General features: G+C 38.1%; 1 protein-coding gene across 39 annotated transcripts in view; it reads right to left on the bottom strand.

The window, feature by feature from the left end:
* Nucleotides 1–21,961, bottom strand: part of RIMS1 (regulating synaptic membrane exocytosis 1) — a 515,627-nt gene that overhangs the window by 346,578 nt on the left and 147,088 nt on the right. For all 39 annotated transcript variants that reach the window (XM_065587958.1, XM_065587963.1, XM_065587957.1 and 36 more), the window contains exon 2: nucleotides 5,155–5,368. In XM_065587958.1, the coding sequence (XP_065444030.1) occupies nucleotides 5,155–5,368 (214 nt within the window). The remainder of the gene's footprint in view (nucleotides 1–5,154; nucleotides 5,369–21,961) is intronic.

The raw sequence follows: 21,961 nt of genomic DNA, 5'->3' as shown, positions 1-21,961 counted from the left end.
ATTTCAAAACCAAGTCTTAGTCACTAAAAAAAAATCTGCCATATGAAAAGATTGATGCCTATGTTTTTCCTTAATCAACAAGTGATCTATATTGCATTGTTTAAAAAATTTAACCTGATCATTCTGGATTAAAAGTAATGCAACTGACCACACTGCACATTAAGTGGGAGGCCTGTTGTCTGGCTTGCTTGAGGAAGGTGGGTACCTCTTTAAGTGGTAGAGAGACTTGAAGAGATTTTGCAGCAGCCTCAGAGCAGGTCATTGTGAGGATGCTGACCCATTCCCCTATGTGGACAGTTATACAAGTACATGCTGGGCAGGAGAAACCCTCTTTTACCTGGACCACTTCATTCTTTAAAAAATTTAACCTGATCATCCTGAATTAGAAGTAATGTAATTAAATGGTGGTGTAAAAAAGCTGAGTGGAAACAACATGCCCAGTCCTGAGTCATAAGTAAGTCCTTACTCAGGTTATACTCCTATTAAGATTGAATAAAGTCTGCAAGACTGGACCTAATATGTGAATTAGACAAGAACTCTGAGCTACTGAACATTGCTTTAAATAAATGCAGCCAATTGTGTTCCTTGTAAAAGGACATCCAGTTATTTTTACTCAGTTTTTACTTTTAAATTCATCCTAAAATATATCAGTTTTAAAAGAAGCAAGCATTATTAAAAAAAAAAATAATACCCTCTACCCCGATATAACGCGACCTGATATAACACGAATTCGGATATAAAGCAGTAAAGCAGTGCTCCGGGGGGGGGGGGGGGGGGGGGGACCTGAGCACTCTGGCGGATCAAAGCAAGTTCGATATAATGCGGTTTCACCTATAAGGTGGTAAGATTTTTTGGCTCCCGAGGACAGCGTTATATCGGGGTAGAGGTGTAATGTATTTGCTGTCTCCACATTCCTCACATCATCGAGTGCTTTTGCAGTAACAGCTATCCCCTGTTAATACACCAAGTCGGATTAATCAATGCTGTATTGATTTAGAAACAGATCAGTACTGCATGGGGAGCTTTTCCCCCCCACCCCAAATAAGTTAGATTATTAGAACTGGAAAGATCAGAAAGCCCCACTGCTCAATTCACCACTTTGTCCAGAGTGCCAAATATGCTATACAGTGAAGTGTCCAACTATGCAATAAAGTTATAATGTCATAATTCACAGTCATTATGAAAGCCCATGTAAAGTACACAGGAGAGTATCTCTTTGGAGTGGGGAGGAACCTGAGGCTGGTCGGAGGGACCAGTTCCCAGGATTTGATGGCAACTTGCCAAAAATGCCTGTGCAAATCAAAATCTAAAGATATAATAATGTGTACTGCATGCATATATGTTAAGCAATATCAAGGACACGTTCGATTCACTCCCATACTATGATGTTCCATATATATATAAATATATATATAAATATATATAAAAGCGTAAATATGCTAACAGCAATCCTAATAATACAGAGTGCAGTTCCCATGGAAGGTATGCTTCTCCCGTGGGGGTGCAGCCTTAGTCTCAAATTAGGCCTGTGCTCTGACCTCTGCAGGATGAAATATTGCCATTCCATGACACAGTTATAGCATTGCTGCCTGCAAGTCAGGGATGGGTAATGCTATGCTTGGCTGTCAGGCCTCCAGCACCTTTTGTTGTTCAGATGACTGAAGAAAGCTTGCTAATTCCCATTGCCTGATATGCTAAGGTAAAAGTCTGGAGTGATGCCTCTGGGCTGGGATCCTGGCTCTGTACTACATCTGTCTGGCTGGGAATGGAAGCTAAGAAAAACACACCTGCTCTTTCTCCCACATCCATCCACTATTTCCTCCAGTGCAGAGAATGCATAGCTGGATGAGCAGCCACTTACTGAACACAGAGTTCTGCTTGCTCCACATAAACATACTTATTTGACCCAGAAATGCTGCACAGTGGTCCTATCTCAGAAAATGCATAGGCCTTGTTGCACATTTCAATAATGAATCAGACCATTCCACAACTTTTCCACTTTCCAAAATGTATGATTTGACTTATTCACATGGGATTCATGAAGCACCATCCACTATACTTTTGCCCATTTTTAGGCAGTATCTTTTGCCAGCATCAGCATGGTGAAAATACTTCAGATGTAAAATCATAAGGCTGACTTCCCATGAATTAGAAGTCAACTGAATTTTTGCTGCAGCAAGAGTTAAGACACAGCAAATGATATATATCAAATTAAAAATATTTTTAAAAAATTAAACTAGATTTCCTGAAGGCAGATGGAAGGACCTTGTATCAGAAAAATCAAAAGTCAGGTTGTAATTGTACTCATATCTACTGAAATAAGCTCTTTATTACATTTTATCATCTCCTGCTCTTTTCTTGAACTCTTTAGAACTATAGAGATTGATCACTGCCCACAGGTTTTAATGAATTTGGTTGATTATCCTAATTTTGGCAACTGCACACAAACCAGGAATGGTCTTGGGTTTTTTGTTGTTGTTTTGTTTTGGGGTTTGTTTGTTTTTTGTTTTTTTTTTTGCAAAAGATTATTTTAAAATTTCAGTTCAATAATTAACATTAATATACTTCACATTTACTTTACTAACAACATTATAATAATAAATGATAAAAGAAAGCATGGATTCTAACCACTTTGTCCTCCTTTGGGAAAGCATCCAAGGAAGCAGAGTAAAGACAAAAAAGAAACAGGAAGAGAAAAAGATTTTAGGCAGATTTCAAAGAAAGGCAATTCTAGTAAGTGTCTCTATAAAGAGTTAAAAATGTAAGAATTAAAAAAAATATATAGCATTTGTAAATAAAAATATTTATAGTACTACATGCCCAAAAATATATATATTCTAACATAGACCCATAGAAGCATGAAAGATTGTAGCAAAGAATGGAGAAGTCAAAGAAGAATGGAAATATTAACAACTAATATGTCAGTTTTGCCATGAGAAACACTTTCTAAATGTTTTAAGGGCACCTAATAGGACCCTGTAGTTATGTATTTGTGTTTTCATCACAGGTTGCTTGTTTTCAAGAGTCCATAACTTAACACTTCCTCTCCTAGAAACGTGTCAAGTCAACATACTAGACAAGGTCTTAACCCAGTTATGACATCAGGAGGGTCTTTTTATTTTATTTATTTATTTTAAATAGGACAATTTGACCATTTTAAAGTTTTAAGTGAGTCAAAAATTGGAAGTTAATTGGTTTTAGAGCTATACTACAAAAACAACTATTAGATAAGCTATAACACTGATGTGTCTTGACCCAGTTACAACATGGTTAAAATCTGTAACATGGCCAGGCCTTAGCCATGTTCCATAACTGGACTAAAGCTCTAGCCATTTCCAAGGCTTTAGTCCAGTCATCTGCCCCAGTAATAACAACACTAGGTCATGTGCACAAAACAAATTGTAACTGTTTCATAACTGGGTAAGAGGACAACTATGTAACCAGATTGATGAGTCTGTTGCTTTTCCAGCATGGATGGGTCCTATCAATCAAAAATAGGTTATTTTATATTGAATGCTTGAAGTCTCTGTTGTGGGCTGACTTTCTTTATTGTGCCTAGGTACTGCAATTTACTATACTTAATTGGTAACAGCCTTGCAAAACCATCATGAACATTTCCCAGACCAGGTACAAAAATATTCTAACTCACATTTACCCTGATAACAATGTTGATATTGGTTAAAAAAATATTGGTTTGTCTCTCCTGTCCTTGCCTTGTGTGACAATAGTACAGAATTTTGCAAAACTAATAGAAACCACCACTGTTCTAAAGGTCTGGAGAAAGAATGATAATTACTGCAACGACTAAGCACAACAAGAAAAATTCAGGAAGTAGTTTAAACTTTAATTCTGAATGTCTTTGGTTTTAAGTCACACCCCTTGGCTTTATTTTAAATACAGTAAACCAAATTTATGCGTGGTGCAACACTACTGAAGTCAATGTTATATCAGGAACAAATTTTGGACCAATGTTGATGTGTGACCAGAAATATTAGATAAGGAATAATTAAAACATGTTCAAGTTCTTCTGAATAAGCTGTGTTGTACATCTTGCACTGCCTAATATTACCTAAAATACCAAAGTAAACTAGTTTTTCCTATATAACTTGTTCTAATGATACCACCTGCAGGTGATAGGATGTGGTGCACACACATAGTTTTAAAACTGAACATATTCAGCAGGTCATGTATGCAGCTGCATTCTTCTTTCAAAAAGTGCATTTAACTCCAAGTAGGGTTATTGGGAGTTAAACGGGTATACTAAGAGTATAACATATTCAAGGTATAACTCTGAAATAGGCTGTTTCTGCATTTTTAATTTTTTTAAAACCTGAATTTCAAAAGATCCTTAATAAAATAAATTCTAGTTCAGAGAAGAGGAAAAGTGCACAACAATTGTTCAGTTGTAGAAGGGATTAGCTGTATTATGTATTTTGTTTCTTGTAAATTTTTGAATTGAGTTCATTTAGAAAAAGGGAGCTCCAAATATATTTAGGACACTGTCAAAGATTCTAGTGCCTTGATACAGCATCTGGGAAGCTGCACTAGGTCTCACAATAGTTAACATATCCGTTGATAAGATGAAAGACTATTTAAACATTTTAGAGCATATTATGGAGCCAGGATATCCCCCTAAAATCAGCATGTGGCAGTGGTCTTCTACATATATATCTCAACTCTCATGAATGAGTGAGATAGTTAGCCACCAATGGATCTATGATGCCAGAGAAAAGGGAATTGCCGGCTAGAAGGCTTCCATATAGATCCCTGGGAAACCTAAAGGTTTGGGGCCAAGCTCTCCAGCTCATTCTATACAGGTGGAAAAGAGGGCGCAAACCCCAACTGCCTGACAGAAGGATCAGGAATTAACTCCATGAGAGGGAATCTAGTCCATGGTAACTTACAAGACCACTACAATTTAAAACTAAACTAAATTAAAACTAAACTAAAACTAATACACTTAGTGTATTAAATCTCCATACTTTTGGAATACATTGTTTTGACTTGTTACCTACCACCACAGAAACCCCACCTTAGAAAGGATCAAGATGAAATGATGGATGGAAGAGATGCTAAAGTAAGATAAGTGAGGAACAATTTGTAGGTTTGAATGTATCAATATTTGCAATAAAAACTATACAGTAGAAAACTTACATTGTTTGATCGTAGAGAAACACGACCTCCACATCGGGCACAAAACTTGGTCCGGCAGTAAGAGCATAAATGGCCACAGCCATCAGCAAACTTTGTTTTAAGACAGATTCCGCACGTTGGTGCATCATCCTTGTGCTCTCCCTGGTAGCGGCGAGATTCTTCACCTATTTTTCTTACTTGCTCTTTATAACTTTCAAATTGTTGATGCAACCTCCTGCACAGAAGAGAAAACAGTTTATAACAATAACAAGACAAACTATTTGTGTTTTGATTTACAATAGCATCTAACATTCTAGGCACTTTTACAACAAATAAAATACACAATATCAAATACAAGTTGAACTTGAAAGACTGCCCCACCAGCTTTAAAATTCACATAAAAAATCATAGGCGTAAACTAACAGGAGAAAATGGTCAAAAGATAATTATTTAAAAGATGTCAGGCGAATCATTTTACATGACTAATACCAATTTCAAATATACAGTTACAGTTTACCAAAAAACCCTAGTCAGCTGTAAAAGTATCTAACAAGTATGAAATCAAAGCTAAAAATATCAATATTTGCTTGAGCAAAGTTTCATCTATTATTATTTATTTATTTACATTGCACTAGTGTCCATAGGTTATAATCAGGATGCGTGTTGCAAGCTCAGTTTAAAAGGTTAGACTGCTATGGAACAATTAAAGACCATAACTTAAAGATTTCAACAAACATTCCGCCATCATCTCTAAAACCAAGAAAAAATTCCCCAAGAGAAATGCACATATTTTAACATAAACATCCAGACCAGTGTCAAATAAAATAAAAAATGCCTGCAGTATTGATACCAGAGGTATATGGACTTACTAAAGATTACACTCTGGCTCTTACTACAGTGGTCTCTTTCAGTGTAATTGCAGGGCTCTTCCTTCACAGTGTACCTAGAATTCTGACATGAGATTTCATGCTTTGCATAAATCCACATTAAATTACATGGATGTTATAGAGTGTACCATATATTCCAGTTTTCAGGTGCCAGATTAGGCCAGTTAGCAGTGGTTCCATAAACAAGCAGTTTTTCCTTGGTTGTTTCCAATTTTGTTCTAGAATCTAAATTCTTCATTTAAAAAAAATGTAATCACAACCCTTATGGTGGTGAAGGTAACCTTCAAAATGTGAACTATATGAAAATAAACACAGTGGTGTCTTTTTGAGTCTGCAAATCTCCTTAAATAATAAATAGCTTTGAGAAAAGTAAGGACGTCTATTGATCTGAATGAGATGGTGACTGAAGCTTAATTATGACAATTTGAACTTCAACATTGTTAGCTGATCAAACCGTACAAGAACGAACATCTACACCATCTACTGTGAGTAGTGGCACATTTTGCTGCCACAAGTAGGAAAATGTTTCATAGTGGGAACCAAGACATCACCACTACTTATTTTTTCCTGTCTGACCTCTGGCTTTCTGTCTATTACAACTAGCATGGAAGTTATAGATCCCATATGTGTGAGAGCACAATACAGAGAGACATTTATAAAAGATATACACCTCACCATCCTTATGTAGAGACCACATGCAACATTTTCACATATTTATACTGTTTTAAATATATATCTCCTTATATATTATAAAACATGAAAAACTAAATATCTTATTAATAGAAACAGGACATCTTGAAATTAATACATTATGTAAGTACATTTGTCTGTCCATGAAAGCCTTGATATTCTCTTCATCATTTCCTCCTGCTTTGAGCTGGCTACTTTACACTAGCTTTGAGAATCACGCCCTTTAACAGATTTTAGTTATATATATTTTCCTCTTGTGGGAGCTCGATATTTGAGTGCCATTTTTTGAGATACAAATAGAACTCAATCTTAACTGGTAACAATCAATTCAAACTTCCCCCAAAGGTTCTTTAAACTAGTTGGATATTTTTCTTTTTTAGATGCTATTCAAGCTTTGCAATTCATAATCCAATTAACTAATAGATTGGCCGCTGGAATTCATGATAAAATACATATATTTGGTGTTAGAAATGGTTGTTCATAATTAAATAAATTAATAATAGTTAAATAATTAACATCAATGTATGTGACCAAACCACGCAGTCTAGTTTGAAGCTTCACTGGTTTCAAATAGTAAAAGGGCTGAAGAAGAATGAATTGAATGGAAGCCTTAGTACTCAGGGAATACTGGAACATTTTTTGTTCCAGTACTTGACCAATTCTAATAGTAAGCAAAGAATGATGTTCTCTGTCCTCGTTTTTCCCATATGAGGGTAAGTGAAACATGGGATTCAGGAATAAATCAATCAGCAATTACACTAATAATAGTCACCTTGTTAGGACACCATTCTAATAAAGAAACAGAAGAAAAGAGGCAAAGTTATCCTAATTTTCTCTTTTCCCTCTCTATAAGCATTATACACTATCCTAAGTGTTTTGTGTTAATGAAAAAGCTGGCTGTAGCACCAAAGTCTTATTTTTGCTAAACCGCTTAAGCAACATTTGCAATGTCGGATTAGATAAGAGAAAAATGGGTCAAGAGAATTAGGCAAAATACTGAAAAACAATACTACTACTGGCTACATTATTGGATTTCACCCCTGGTATATAACTACTTTTATTAGACAACTAATGCCATCTGCTCACATATAGCTTTCTAATGGGAACTATTAAAAATGTTAAGGAATATGTAAAATAACCAATTTAAATATCCAAATAATTTTAAGAGTACCATAGGTAAATCAATTATTACACAAAATGTATCCATCAGGAATTTTGCTTAATGTTATTTAATTTGTGACTAGACTAGTTTTGCTGCAACAAAATTCCTGATGGATATCTTGGTACATTTTGTTCTAGGATGGAATGATAGCATGGAAACTAATTAATTTTTTCCTCCACTACACACTGGCCTGGTATTGCCAAACTTGGGTTATATAGTGAAGCAGGAAAGAACTGATTGCAGAGAGTACAGTACATCTGTTTTTGTCTTAAGATCTTTGCCCTGCTCCTTTTCTATTAAGTATGTGTAGCAAAAAAATGTTTAGTTTTCAAATGTTGATATGAAACAAAAACTTTCATTTCAAATTCTGTTGTTTGAAAACCAAAACAGTTTGTTGAAATTGACATTTTCCATAGATTTTGACAAAACAATATTTTCCAAAGGAAAAATATTTTGGTCAAAAAATTTCTACCAGTTTGACTGATTAGTTTGTCCTAAATTGAATTATTTTTGATTGGGGGGGGTATTTGTTATCATATGGCAGTGACCATGATAGACAGAGTTTGGATTCATTATATCCCTTCATTTTCACTCCTAATGGTCTCACTTTTACTTTTGCTTTGAAACTTCCCCCTATGCTTGGTTTCATCCCAAAGGGTATTTATTTGTTCATCAGTTACCAAGTCAGATTAGCATGAAAAAATACACAATTCCGAACATAAAAAAATTCAGAAGCTTCATACAGATAGAAAAAATATAAAAATTACTGAGGGTACAAAATGCAGACTCACTGAAAAAAAATCAATCTAACTCTGGGTGAGGAAAAAGGGTTAGATTTTTTTTTAAGTTAAGGTTTAAAGTAATGTGTTTTGCCTGTGTAGTAGAAAAGTTTCATATTTGTTTTTGTTTCATATCAACACAGTGCTCACTTAAGTGGGTTCAGAATCGTGGGCACATATGGTGCATCAACTGCAGTTCTTGTTTTGGATTACTTTATTGGCTCATTCCAAGGATAGATCCTATGAGAAATTCATGTTGTTAGAAGAGCACTTTTCATTTTATAGGAACTACAGGAACACACTTTATAAAATTCACATTTGGAATTTAGCTCCTTCTGCTCAAACAAAGGTGTGGCTTCTCGATCTGCCTCATTCAAGTCAGGGACAAAACTCCTACAGACTTTAATAAGGCCAAGATTTCACACCGGTCTCTGCTCTTTTCTGACTGGTAAATGGGTTCACGAGGCGTAAAGTCCCTCAACTGGGATGGAGAAGGATTACAGCAGCCCCTTCTTGTGGGGAAAATAAAGGCAAAAAATATTGTGTTAAAGTAGCACTAAACCTGAGAAATTAAGTACATAAAAGTGAGGAAATTCAAAAGGTTAAGAGTTTCTACAGTGATATTATCTCTCCTACATTGCACATATGATATGAAAACCACCAAATGTATTGTTTTATTTTGTTTCTTTTCAAGAAGACACATTGTTTCTCATTGAAAAAAAAAAGACAGAACATGACAAAAAGGTCCATTTTGCTTAAAGACATGGTCCATGCTTTTTCTGCGTACGTTTTCTAAGAATGCCATGAATTTGCATCAATTTATGTCTAGATATATTGAAAAGCTTTGAAATATGTAGCTAGTCACTTCATATGTCCAGCAGATGGCACTGAAGATTGCATTTTCACATTGTCTTCTCTTATGTTCAACTGAAATTACTGACTCTCACAACCTTAAACATCTAATTTTCTATACTAAAATTATGTTCTGCTGCGGGCACATCTTATTAGAAAAAAAAGGTGTCTTCTGATAAGTGGCATTGCTGTAAGAAGTGCAAAGGACAGCTCAGCAGCTGTAGCACATATGGTGTGAAAAAAATAGTGCTCTGAATAAGATGCAGTATCTTGCCCCCTACACATACACAATTTTTTCATAAAATCAGTTAGATTTTTTTGTCTATCTTTATCAGCATTTTTAATTTTACATCAGCCTTAGCAATCAGCCCAAGAAGGTAAATTCTATGATCTACTTCAGAATGAACATGCCAAATTATGTGCTCTGGTGTATTTTCTTTAATTACTTGATCATACTCTGCTTTCAAAGCCAGGAGTAGAATCCAGCAATCTTGATACCCAGAATTCCACTGCTATCTCACAAAGAGCTGTGTGTATCACGTCCCACTCTATGGGTTGGTCCACACAGGGTTTGTCTTTAGTAGGAAAAGTAGTCAAGTTTAGATTGAGCTTAGCTAACACATGCTAAGAATAGAGACTACATGTGACCCAAACACTTTGCTTCCCTTATCAGTTTTCTACCATTCCTAGCTTTGTATTTATATATATATATATATATATATATATATATATTTTTTACTATCACCTTCCACTTTATTTTATTTTATTTTTTATAGCTGCCTTCCCTTTACCTCTAAATCAGGTCGTTTTTTTAACCAACACAGCCTTCTTCCTTGATTACAGGATTGTGGCTTTTGGGGCATCTAGTAAAGTGTTTTTAAACAATTCTCAGTTCTCATTCACATTTTTCTGATTATATTCTTCTTCCCAACTGATTTGGCTCATAATTATTTTCAGCTTTGTGAAACTGGCCCTTTTATTGTATCAAATATATACACCACTGGTCTGGACTTTAGTCTATTTGTCCATTATAAATGTAATCAAGTCACAATCTCTTGTACTTAAAGTTACCATAAATTTTTAGTTCAGTGATCAGGTCCACCTGATTAGGTAAAGATTAGGTCTAATATAGTATTCCACTATGTTTGGATGCAACACTTTTTGAATTAAGAAATTGTCTTCTATAATTTTTAGAAATTCAAAGGATGTTTCATATTGTATGTATATTTTATGTTATATTTATTATTAATATTTGTATTATATTTTAATCACCTCTATTTGGTTTAATGATTAGGGGGCTGGAGCACATGACTTATGAGGAGAGGCTGAGGGAACTGGGATTATTTAGTCTGCAGAATAGAAGAATGAAGGGGGATTTGATAGCTGCTTTCAACTACCTGAAAGGGGGTTCCAAAGAGGACGGATCTAGACTGTTCTCAGTGGTAGCAGATGACAGAACAAGGAGTAATGGTCTCAAGTTGCAGTGGAGGTGGTTTAGGTTGGATATTAGGAAAAACTTTTTTACTAGGAGGGTGGTGAAGTACTGGAATAGGTTACTTAGGGAGGTGGTGGAGTCTCCTTCCTTAAGTATCAGAGGGGTAGCCGTGTTAGTCTGAATCTGTAAAAAGCAACAGAGGGTCCTGTGGCACCTTTAAGACTAACAGAAGTATTGGGAGCATAAGCTTTCGTGGGTAAGAACCTCACTTCTTCAGATACAAGAGGTTTCTAAGGTCAGGCTTGACAAAGCCCTGGCTGGGATGATTTAGTTGGGGATTGGTCCCGGACTAGATGACCTCCTGAGGTCCCTTCCAACCCTGATACTCTATTATTCTAATGGGAACTGTCTCTTTAAGATCAGGGTGTGACATTTGATTGTAAAATAAGCTTGCAGTAGACAAAGCAGCCTGTGAGGAAACCCTGAGCCTGTTAAAGTTCAGTCAGAGGTCAGAACTTGGATTAATAAACATCTTTATTGAAAGTGCATTATTTTTAAGGTTTAACATTAGCACTAACTGAGGGTTTGGGAGCCTCAGGACACTGCTAATGAAAAGTCATCTGTACTACTAACTGCAAGTGTTCAAAAATCCTGAGTCAGAAACCTAAAATTGTGAGATTTTTATAAAATTACATGAATTTTAGGTCAAATAATTGGTTTGGTTTTTGTTTGTTTTGCATCCTGGTTTCTCTTGAGTGCTTAGGGTTCATTTAGGCCACATTTTCAAGCTTCTCTCTACAAACATGAGGATGCAAAAATCTTAGGTTTTTTTTTTAAGTGAAAGTTCACATTCTCTCATATTCACATGACTCCAGGAACTGAGGCTTTAAGTATAACACCAAATATCATAAGACTTATGATAACATTGGGAGAGTTGACAAAACTGAGACCCCCCTCCCACCACTATGAATCCAGATCAGACCAGTAGGAAATAAAAGTCGTTCGCCTTTAATGATGTTGGGTGGCTCCTCTATGAGATATGTTTGAGCTATGACTAAGTTACAGCTCCCTTATCACAAATTCACATCGTGTTTTGGCAGAAATTGGTAGAATCAGAAGAGTGGCCAAGAACTATCTAGGTCACAACCACTGAGCTACCCCTTCTTCCCCTAGAGAAAGTCCCCCTCCACACCACGGCGGAGTGGAGGCATGGCGGCAGGGCAGCCTGTGCAGGAAACTGTGTCTTTGTAGATAAACAAAAGACGTCATTCTCACCACGGTTATCTAATGTCTTTCACCATCAGTGAATCCACGCAATCTTCAAGCTAAAACTTTACTAAATGAAGGTTTTTTTAAATGTACAAATTATCTAATTAAATAATTTGCATAAAATGTCACACATGGAGCTGCATGAAACCTGGCAGTGATGTAAGTAATTGGAAGATTCCATTTTCATATATTTTATTTTTTTAGTGCAGCTATAGCCCACCAGTGCTCTCAATTTTTATCTGTCATGAAAGAGGCGACCTACTGAAAGATAAAGGTGCTTCAGAAACCTTGTGACTCAAGAGGGACAATTGGTTGATTATGAGTCAGTGATGTGTGATATCTAATATAAAGGAAACTAAATTTGCTAGCTTCCCACTATTCCTCCCAGCATGATCACAGGCAGTTGCTCTACCAGGAAGCTTTCCTCTGACCAAGCTTGCAGGAACTTTTACAGGCTTTCTTTTTTAGCTAAAAGTTGCTTTTATATATCAAAGATGAACTAACTCTTATGAAAACTCCACTTCACATTGGTTTTCAATTACATACTTCAGTAAGAGAAGCCATTGTCATTGGGCCCAAGCCTGCAGGTCTTAATGAAGCTAAACTCCTGAGTTCAATGGAATATGTCCTAAATAAGGCCTTTAAAATTAGAACCAATATTTCTGTAACATACTGTAGCTATTAAGGGCCTGATGCTGTGCCCATAGAAGTTAAGAAAAAAGCTCCCATCAACTCCATAAAAATGGAAGCAAGCTATAGAGATTAGGAAAGGAAAGGGAATAAAAGAAAGAGAGGGAAAGAGAAAGAAAACTAGTGAGGAGAGGAAGAGGGGAAAGTGGAAGAAAAGAATAAGTGCTCGATCATCCACAACTGTATCAGAGCTGTGCTCAATGAACCAGAGTTGGGAGGGTAAAAATGGCTTTACATGACCTTTTTGTGACCAGCCCTTGTTGCGATTGTTCAATTGCCAGCACATGTTAAAGAATCATCAGAGTTGCTCTAAATTACACTGGCTTGTAACAGCCAAGAATTACTCAAGCACCGCTTGCTCCTGTCATGCTTCTTTATATCCCCCACAGCATGCCCCCGACATGCTCCCACACCAAGGAGTCACTAGGCTACATTGGGCCCCACGACCTACACCTCCTCCTTCTCTTCCAGCTATTTTGTGTGGAGCTAGGCAGCCATCTACCTCGTTCCCTCCAGAAGCAGCTTAGGTACCTATGCCAACTGACTCCATGCGGCAAGTCCTGTACATGGATCACTAAGCCGATGTAGGTGGCTATCGCTGAGACGGGGGAGGGGTTTAAGACCCATTCCTCTCATCAGCATCTTCCATTGACTAGCTTAGGCAGCTCCCTACCTAGCATGCTGGCTTTTGTGGATCACATTCTTTGGCGCCTATCTTTCCCCATTCATTATACACAGAGACTAGGCACCTAAATCGGCTTTGTGGATCACAATGTTGTTCCTGTGATTTTCTATGCACCTAAAAGTTAGACATTATGACACTCAGCGGTGAAACAGCTAAGTCACTTTGTGGATCCCACCCTAAGTGACTTAACGAGAAAAAGTTCATTGATTTCAGATTGCAAACCCTGGTGGAGGACTACAGCCTGGTTGAAGCATTTGTGCTTTCTTAACTTGTAGAAATTCCTCAGAAGATGGCTTTGGTTGCAAACCTAGCACAGGTTATTTGCTTGCCAATTTTGTGCTTGGAGTTTGCAGTGTCTTACAGAAAGGGTGGTAATGAGGCCCTGGACTTGTCTTTCCAGTATACATAAGCATTTTAAGACTCCTTAGTAGAAAAATCTAAGCAAAATCTGAAATTCTACTAACAATAAGGAAACTAAAGAAACAAGTACAGAGCATCCATGATAGCAATTTAAGACTATAAAATAGGAAATAAAGAACTAGCAACATGTAAAAAAAGATCTGATTTAAATGTTAAGGGTAATTTTAAAATACATTATTTTAGCTACTCTATGCAGAGGATAATAAAACTATAAGCTATAATTAACATGGGTTACAAGTCTGGACAGTCAGGTTAAATAATTGGTTTAAGTGCTATGTTTAATCTAAAGTCCCTTCTTTGCACTTAAAAAAAAAAAGACAGTAGTATGTATAAGAACCTAAATAATGAGCAGAACAAACATCATAACTTTGACAAAGCTTTTGGATGAAGAGAATTCAGTAGATATAATTTGACTTTAGTAAATTAACTAATGCAACGCCACACAAAATATTACTTCAAAATGTATTCAAGCTGGATTGAATAAAGACTAGTTCAGATGCTCAAAGGTAGTTAGGCTCCTAACTTCCACTGACATGAACAGGAGTTAAGTGCCTAAATACCTTTGAGGATCTGGGCCACTGTCACATCGTGTGATGATCCTTCATCTGATTTTAATCAAAGGGCAATAGACAACTTATTGAGTTCTATTTATTAATGTTTTTATACTGTACCCAAAACCATGCTATCTGAGCATCTATTTGTAATATCTCACTCAGGAGGGGATCCCATTGGTATCAATATGATGTTTAGTGTCTATTATCAGTAATACACATTATAATCCGAAATGCAAAAGATCATCTAATTCACTGTCTTGTAAGAACAGGAGTGCTGATTCTTGTCAGGGAGAAGTGCAGATTGGGACTCCTTGGCCCTGAAAGTCTTTCTTTTCAATAGACATCCAATTTTGTGAAAGTGAAAGTATGCAAAACATGTGAAAAGTAAACGGTAGCAGTAGCTGAACGTGGGTACAAAATCACTGGCACTTGACAATGGTTTATTCCATAATTGCTCATGAAACAAACTGATACATTGCTAAAACAAGGCCCCAATTCAGGACAGCACTTAAGTATGTGTTTAAGTCTCACTGAAGTCAGACAACCTGAAAACCAATCATCAAAACTTTAAAGACTCTGAAAACAAATAATCAAATATTTTTCTTTTGAAAATAAATAACACAGATTTAAATAGGTCTATTTTAATAATGTGAGGAGAGTGATAAAATATACCATATTCAGGACATACCAACCTTTTATGTTCAATGAGATATTTTAGCTTTCTATAATTTACTTAGTACACTCTGAATGCTAGATTAGTCTCCAATCATTAGGTATTTATTTTCTATTTCTGTGTATATTTCAATATCAAAGTTAGTCTTAGACAAAATGTAATTTCCTTTCTATTTTATTTGCTAATGGTGACATCTGTGTTCATCCTTTAATTAAAATACTTTGTTATATTTGCATTTATGGCCTATCATCTAAATAATAACACAGGTGCTGTAAATAAATTCATCTTTTCAAATATAGTTCCAATAAGCAGTCACCAAATTCCCATGGGAAAATGAATTTCTGGTTTTAGTTGCAGTATTCACACACAAATCACTTCATGAAACCAGCCCAGACTGCTAATGACAAACCCCAAAATCATAAGAAATACAAGAAATATAAAGTAAAGCCATATATTGGCATACATTATCCCTCACACATTGAAGCCAACAGACATTTCAAATACACGCCATCTGTTCTCCAACAAATCTAACCTTCTCAGCCACAATCACCCACCATGGTCACACACAAACTCGCATAACTCTGCCCTATGTTTGATGTATTTCTATGGGATTCATCATTATTTTTCCTACTTAGGGCATTTTTTATATTATTTCCCATTAGGAATCTTAACCAGCTATAACAAACTTCTTTGTTTGTAATATTAGAATTGTGAACTATGCTATGCTATTATTGATAGTTCTATCAGTGAGGCACCTTTGGCAGGGCTGGCCTTACCATAAGGAGAACTGAGGCAGCCGCCTCAGGTGCCAGACTGGGTGGGGGGGTGCCACTAGGACCCAGAGTGTAGAAAATTGTGTCTGCTGCTGGTGCATATCTATTCTCTCTGCTCTAGATGCACAGAGATGGTGGAGTGCTGTGCTGGAGGAAGGCAGGCACAAGAGACATAACAGGCAGGCAGGAGAAAAGGTGAGAGGGAATAACAGAAAGCAGCAGGAGCTGCAGGGAGAGAGAGGAGGAGGAGCCTCTTATGAACTTCTCTAGCACCCCCAGGAGCCTGGACTGATTAACACTAGCTTCTCAGGGAGCTTCCTGTTTCCTGCTGCTTCCCTGAACCCACTTGAGGAGAACAGGCAGTCAATTGAAGTAGTAGGAGCCAGTTAGGCCCTTAAGATGCTGATAACCAGGGCCGGCTCCAGGCACCAGCTTAACAAGCAGGTGCTTGGGGCGCCCAAGGGAGAGGGGCGGCACCTGCAGCAATTCGGGGGCGGCAGGTCCCTCAGTCCCTCTAGGAGTGAAGGACCTGCCGCTGAACTGCCGCCGCCGATTGTGGCTTTTTTTTTTTTTTTTTTGCTTGGGGCGGCAGAAATGCTGGAGCCGGTCCTGCTGATAACTTCCCTCACTCGGGCCCTGCTACCAGCCTGCTTATTTGTCCCCTTCAATTGAGTGTTGAAGCTTTTCTATCTAAGCAGGAAGGAGCTCTCTTGAAATACATAGACACAAATGTTCACGGTGAGCCCTCCGGCCCCAGTGAGGATGTGAGTGGTGAGGAGATGCCTGATCTTCTAGTTAGTCAGAGTGCAGCTGACCTGGCAGCTACTGCAGCATCCATATCTCCATCTCAAATGGATGTAACCATGCACATTCCTGAAGAAAAGTGTAGATCAGAGAAGAGTGTGGTGGAGGCGCAAGAAACAGCTGCTGCTGAGTTTAGTTCCTTATGTCTAGATGATCCAGGACTGTGGACCCACTTGAGCAGTAGCCTGAGGAACTTCCTCATACTGCATAGGCCACAGCAAGTGAAAAACTTCATGTTCCCCAAAGACAATGAAAATAGAAGTTTCCATCCAACACATTACTAGCGTGAAATCTCCAATGGTGACAAAGTGGAGAGGCTTATGTACTCAAAAACCCAGAATGCTGCTTACTGTTTTTGTTGCAAACTCTTCCAGATTAATGTTCCAGCCACATTGGGTTCTAGAGGAACAAAGGACTGGAAAAAATCTAGCTAGAAATCTGGCATGCCATGAGAAGGCAGCAAATCACCAGAGAGCATTCCATAGGTGGAAAGAGTTTGAAATGAGACTAAGGTTAAAGGCCACCCTCGATGATCAGCATCAAGAGAAGATTGCATCAGAGTCTCTTTACTGGCAAAATGTTCAGAAAAGACTCATTGCCATGGTGAGACTGCTTGCTACCCAAAACCTAGCACTGCGTGGCACTTCAGATCAGCTGTATGTGCCAAACAATGGAAACTTCCTTAAAATTGTGGAGCTGGTGGCTGAGTTTGATGCTGTTCTCCAGGTGCATCTAAGAAGAGCCATCACCCAAGAAATGTACACACAACACTACCTTGGAAAAACAATTCAAAATGAGATAATAGAGTTACTGGCAACAAAAGTTAAACAGAAGATTGTGGCAGATCTGAAATCAGCAAGATATTACTCTGTTATTCTAGACTGCACACCTGATATCAGCCATACGGAACAAATGACTTTAATGGTGCGTTTTGTAACAACAACGGAACTGAGTGAAAATGTCCCTGCAATGGTGACTGTCAGAGAGCATTTTCTAGAATTTATTGACATCGATGATACTACAGGAGCTGGTATGACAAATGTGATTCTTAAAAAGTTGGAAGATATGGGAATTGTGATAGCCGACATGAGAGCGGTCAGGGCTATGATAATGGTGCCAACATGAGAGGAAAGAACAGAGGAGTGCAGACACGGATCTGAGAGTTAAACTCTCAAGCTTTTATCGTTCCATGCAGTTCTCATTCATTGAACTTCGTGGTCAGTAATGCGGCATCAGCTTCTAGTGAGGCTGCTGAATTTTTTAATGTAATTCAAAGCATCTATGTATTTTTCTCTGCATCAACTCATCGATGGCAAATTTTGAAGCAACATCTGGGAACTTCCTCTCTGACACTGAAACCACTGAGTGCCACACAATGGGAAAGTCGAGTGGAGGCGATAAAGCCTATCAAACACCAAATTGGGAAAACAGATGATGCCATAGTTGCCATTATGGAGGATAATGCTATGACAGGAACTGTTCATGAGAGAACAGTGGCAGAGGGAAATGGAATCACCAAAAACATACATAACTTCAAATTTCTGTGTGGCTTAGTGTTGTGGCATGACATACTGTTTGAAATAAATGTTGTAACAAGAGACTCCAAGGTGTTGACCTTGATATATCTGGAGCAATGGAACAACTGGACAAAGCAAAGTCATACCTACAGTCTTACCAGTCAGATGAGGGATTTCAAAATGTTGTGAATAGTGCACAGAAGTTGGCAGAGGAACTTCACACTGAAGCTATTTTCCCAACCATTCAAGAATACAAGAATCACCGAAGAAGACGACATTTTGATTACGAGGCACGGGATAATCCCATGAGAGACCCCAAACAACAATTCAAAGTTGAATTCCTTAACCACGTGCTAGATTGTCCATACAGTCAGTTGAAGAACGTTTCATACAGCTCAAGGAATACAGCAGTATATTTGGGATGTTGTATGATATTCCAAAACTCCTCACTATACCTGAAGAAGGCCTACACAGCAATGTAGGGCACTAGAGACAGTGTTGACACATGATGACATGAGCAATATTGATGTGAGTGATTTAGGTGATGAACTGAAAGCCCTTCCGAGATACATTTCAGCAGGATCAACTCCAAATATATGTGCACAAATAAGATGACCACCCTCTTTCCAAATGCTTTTGTTGCTCTGTGCATATTTCTAACACTTCCTGTAACAATTGCCAGTGGAGAACACAGATTCTCCAAGCTGAAGTTAATAAAAACACATTGATGCTCCACAATGACACAGGAGAGGCTGGTCGGCCTTGCAACCATCTCAACAGAGCATGAGCTGACCCAGACTGTGGACCTTCAGGAAGCAGTTCAAATCTTTGCAACCAAGAAGGCACGGAAAGCACCATTTTGATTATACAAACAGATAAAAATGCCAGTGTTTACGATGCAGACAAGAAAAGTTACATTTACTGTTCAGGTGTTTGAAAGTTAGGTGTTACTTACAATTTCTGAACAAGGAATTTTAAGTTGTTAGTTTTCCTTTATTGGGGGTAGGTAGCAGAGCAGTACCATGAGAGGAGTAGAACAGGAAGAAGAGAGATCTTTCAAAGTTTTGGCCCAAGCGAGGGAGATTGGGGGCGTCATTTCAGCTCCCCGCCTCAGGTGCCAAAATGTTGTGGGCCGTCCCTGACCTTTGGTTATATGCCATAAGCAGCATCGATATTTTAATCTTTGGTATGTATACTGCTTTGTATTTTGTTTATCCAAATGGAAAAGTTAAGGTTGTCTTTTTGAAATTTCAGTGATTGTGCTTTGCACCTTTTGGAACAACAACAACAACAAAAAGGACACTCACTGTTATGCAAACATCTTATGCACAATATTAAATGAAAATTTACATATTCTGATTTGCATCAAGTTTGTTTATATCCCCAAACTTCAGCTTTAAAAAAAACACTGATTGAAGATTTAGTCCTGTGAAAGGTGTCAGACTGACAACTCTTGTAAACAAAGTTCTCTGTTTATCAAGCAGCAGGGCAAGTTTCCCACGCTCACTACACCGCCAGCATGTCTCAAATCTCATCAGGGAGGACTTCCTTTATGGGTAACAGGGATAGTTCAGACTCCAAGACCCTTACAATCCTTGGTCTCTCCTAAATATGCTAATTAGTGTAAATAGAGGGAACTTGAACTGAGACAAATCAAATTATCTCAGAGGGGCCAATCCTATAGATCCCCATCTTTCTTATGTTATGTATATAGATGGGAATATATACATAACATAAGAAAGATGGGGATCTATAGGATGTCCTAAATTACCACTATTTGGGAAACTAAAATATTTCATTTTATGTTACATTACTGCATTAACCAGGAGGGTTTGAAGATGCAGACCAAAATTTTCAAACTCGGTGCCTAAAGTTAAGCTACTAAATCAAAATTTAGATGCCCAAATAAAATCTTTTGGCCAAAAGCTATTTATATAAATACCTTCTAAAAGAAAATACATCTGTTGGAAATTTACCTAAAGTTTCATCAGGTTTGAGAAAGAAATATACTATTGTCTTCACTGGCCAATCAACATCCTTAATTCTCAATTTTCTTAGAGCAACATGAGACAACACTGTTAGCAAAATAAGTGTGCTTCAAAATGTTTGGGAATCAAGAGCACTGATTAGTTGGTGAGGAGGCCATGATTTATAATACAGGGAATGAGTATAAAACCGCTCAGTGAACATTTTGTTGCTGGTACTGAGCCATAGGAAACTAACAGCTGCAAACAAGCGGAGAAAGAATGAATATAAACACTGGCAGAATGGGCTCAGTTTAAAAATAGTTATAGTGCTACTTGATCACAGACTGGCTTTTATCTAATGCATCCATTTTAAATATATTTTCCTTTACCCAGATATTAAACATAGGGCTTTCAACCCTGCTTTCATAACTGAAGACAGAATCCGGAATATTTCAGATGTAGATTCAAGCTTTTCCCCCAATCGTTTGTCAAGGGCTAGGCCTTATTCGCCTTTCCACACTAATCTCATAATAGCAATGCTGAATCTCATTCAGTATAAAGTTCTCATCTCTCACACAATCTGAGTGACATGCAAAAATGTGTCTTCTCAGGGAGCTGACCTTCTGTATAATCAGGAGAGGTTCATAGAATCAAAGAATATCAGAGTTGGAAGGGACCTCAGGAGGTCATCTAGTCCAATCCCCAACTAAATCATCTCAGCCAGGGCTTTTGTCAAGCCTGACCTTAAGGAAGGGGATTCCACCACCTCCTTAGGTAACCCATTCCAGTCGGGGCGGCTCTATGTTTTTTATCAAAGGGGTTGCCGTGTTGGTCTGGATCTGTAAAAGTGCGTGCCTGGGGCGGCAAGCTGCGTGAGAGCGGCAGTCAGGCAGCCTTCGGCAGCATGCCTGCAGGAGGTCCACTGGTCCCACGGCTTCAGCGGCAATTCAGCGGCGGGTACGCTGAAGGTGTGGGACCGGCAGATCACCCGCAGAAACGCCTCTGAATCCGTGTGACCAGCGGACCGCCTGCAGGCGTGCTGCCGAAGGCTGCCTGACTGCCGTGCTTGGGGCGGCAAAAAACATAGAGTAGCAAAGAGTCCTGTGGCACCTTATAGACTAACGGATGTATTGGAGCATGAGCTTTCATGGGTGAATACCCACTTTGTCGGATGCATGTAGCGGAAATTTCCAGAGGCAGGTATAAATATGCAAGCAAGAGTGAGTCAGGCTAGAGATAATGAGGTTATTTCAATCAGGGGGGATGAGGCCCTCTTGTAGCAGTTGAGGTGTGAACACCAAGGGAGGAGAAACTGCTTTTGTAGTTGGCTAGCCATTCACAGTCTTTGTTTAATCCTGAGCTGATGGTGTCAAATTTGCAGATGAACTGAAGCTCAGCAGTTTCTCTTTGAAGTCTGGTCCTGAAGATTTTTTGCTGCAGGATGGCTATCTTTAAATCTGCTATTGTGTGTCCAGGGAGATTGAAGTGTTCTCCTACAGGTTTTTGTATATTGCCATTCCTAATATCTGACTTGTGTCCATTTATCCTTTTACATAGGGACTGTCCAGTTTGGCCGATGTACATAGCAGAGGGTCATTGTTGGCATATGATGGCGTATATTACATTGGTGGACGTGCAGGTGAATGAGCCGGTGATGGTGTGGCTGATCTG

Source organism: Chrysemys picta, chromosome 3 (assembly GCF_011386835.1).
Source record: "Chrysemys picta bellii isolate R12L10 chromosome 3, ASM1138683v2, whole genome shotgun sequence".
NCBI lineage: Eukaryota > Metazoa > Chordata > Testudines > Emydidae > Chrysemys > Chrysemys picta.
Note: the sequence above shows the minus strand (reverse complement) of the source record. Positions and strands in the feature narration are given on the sequence as shown.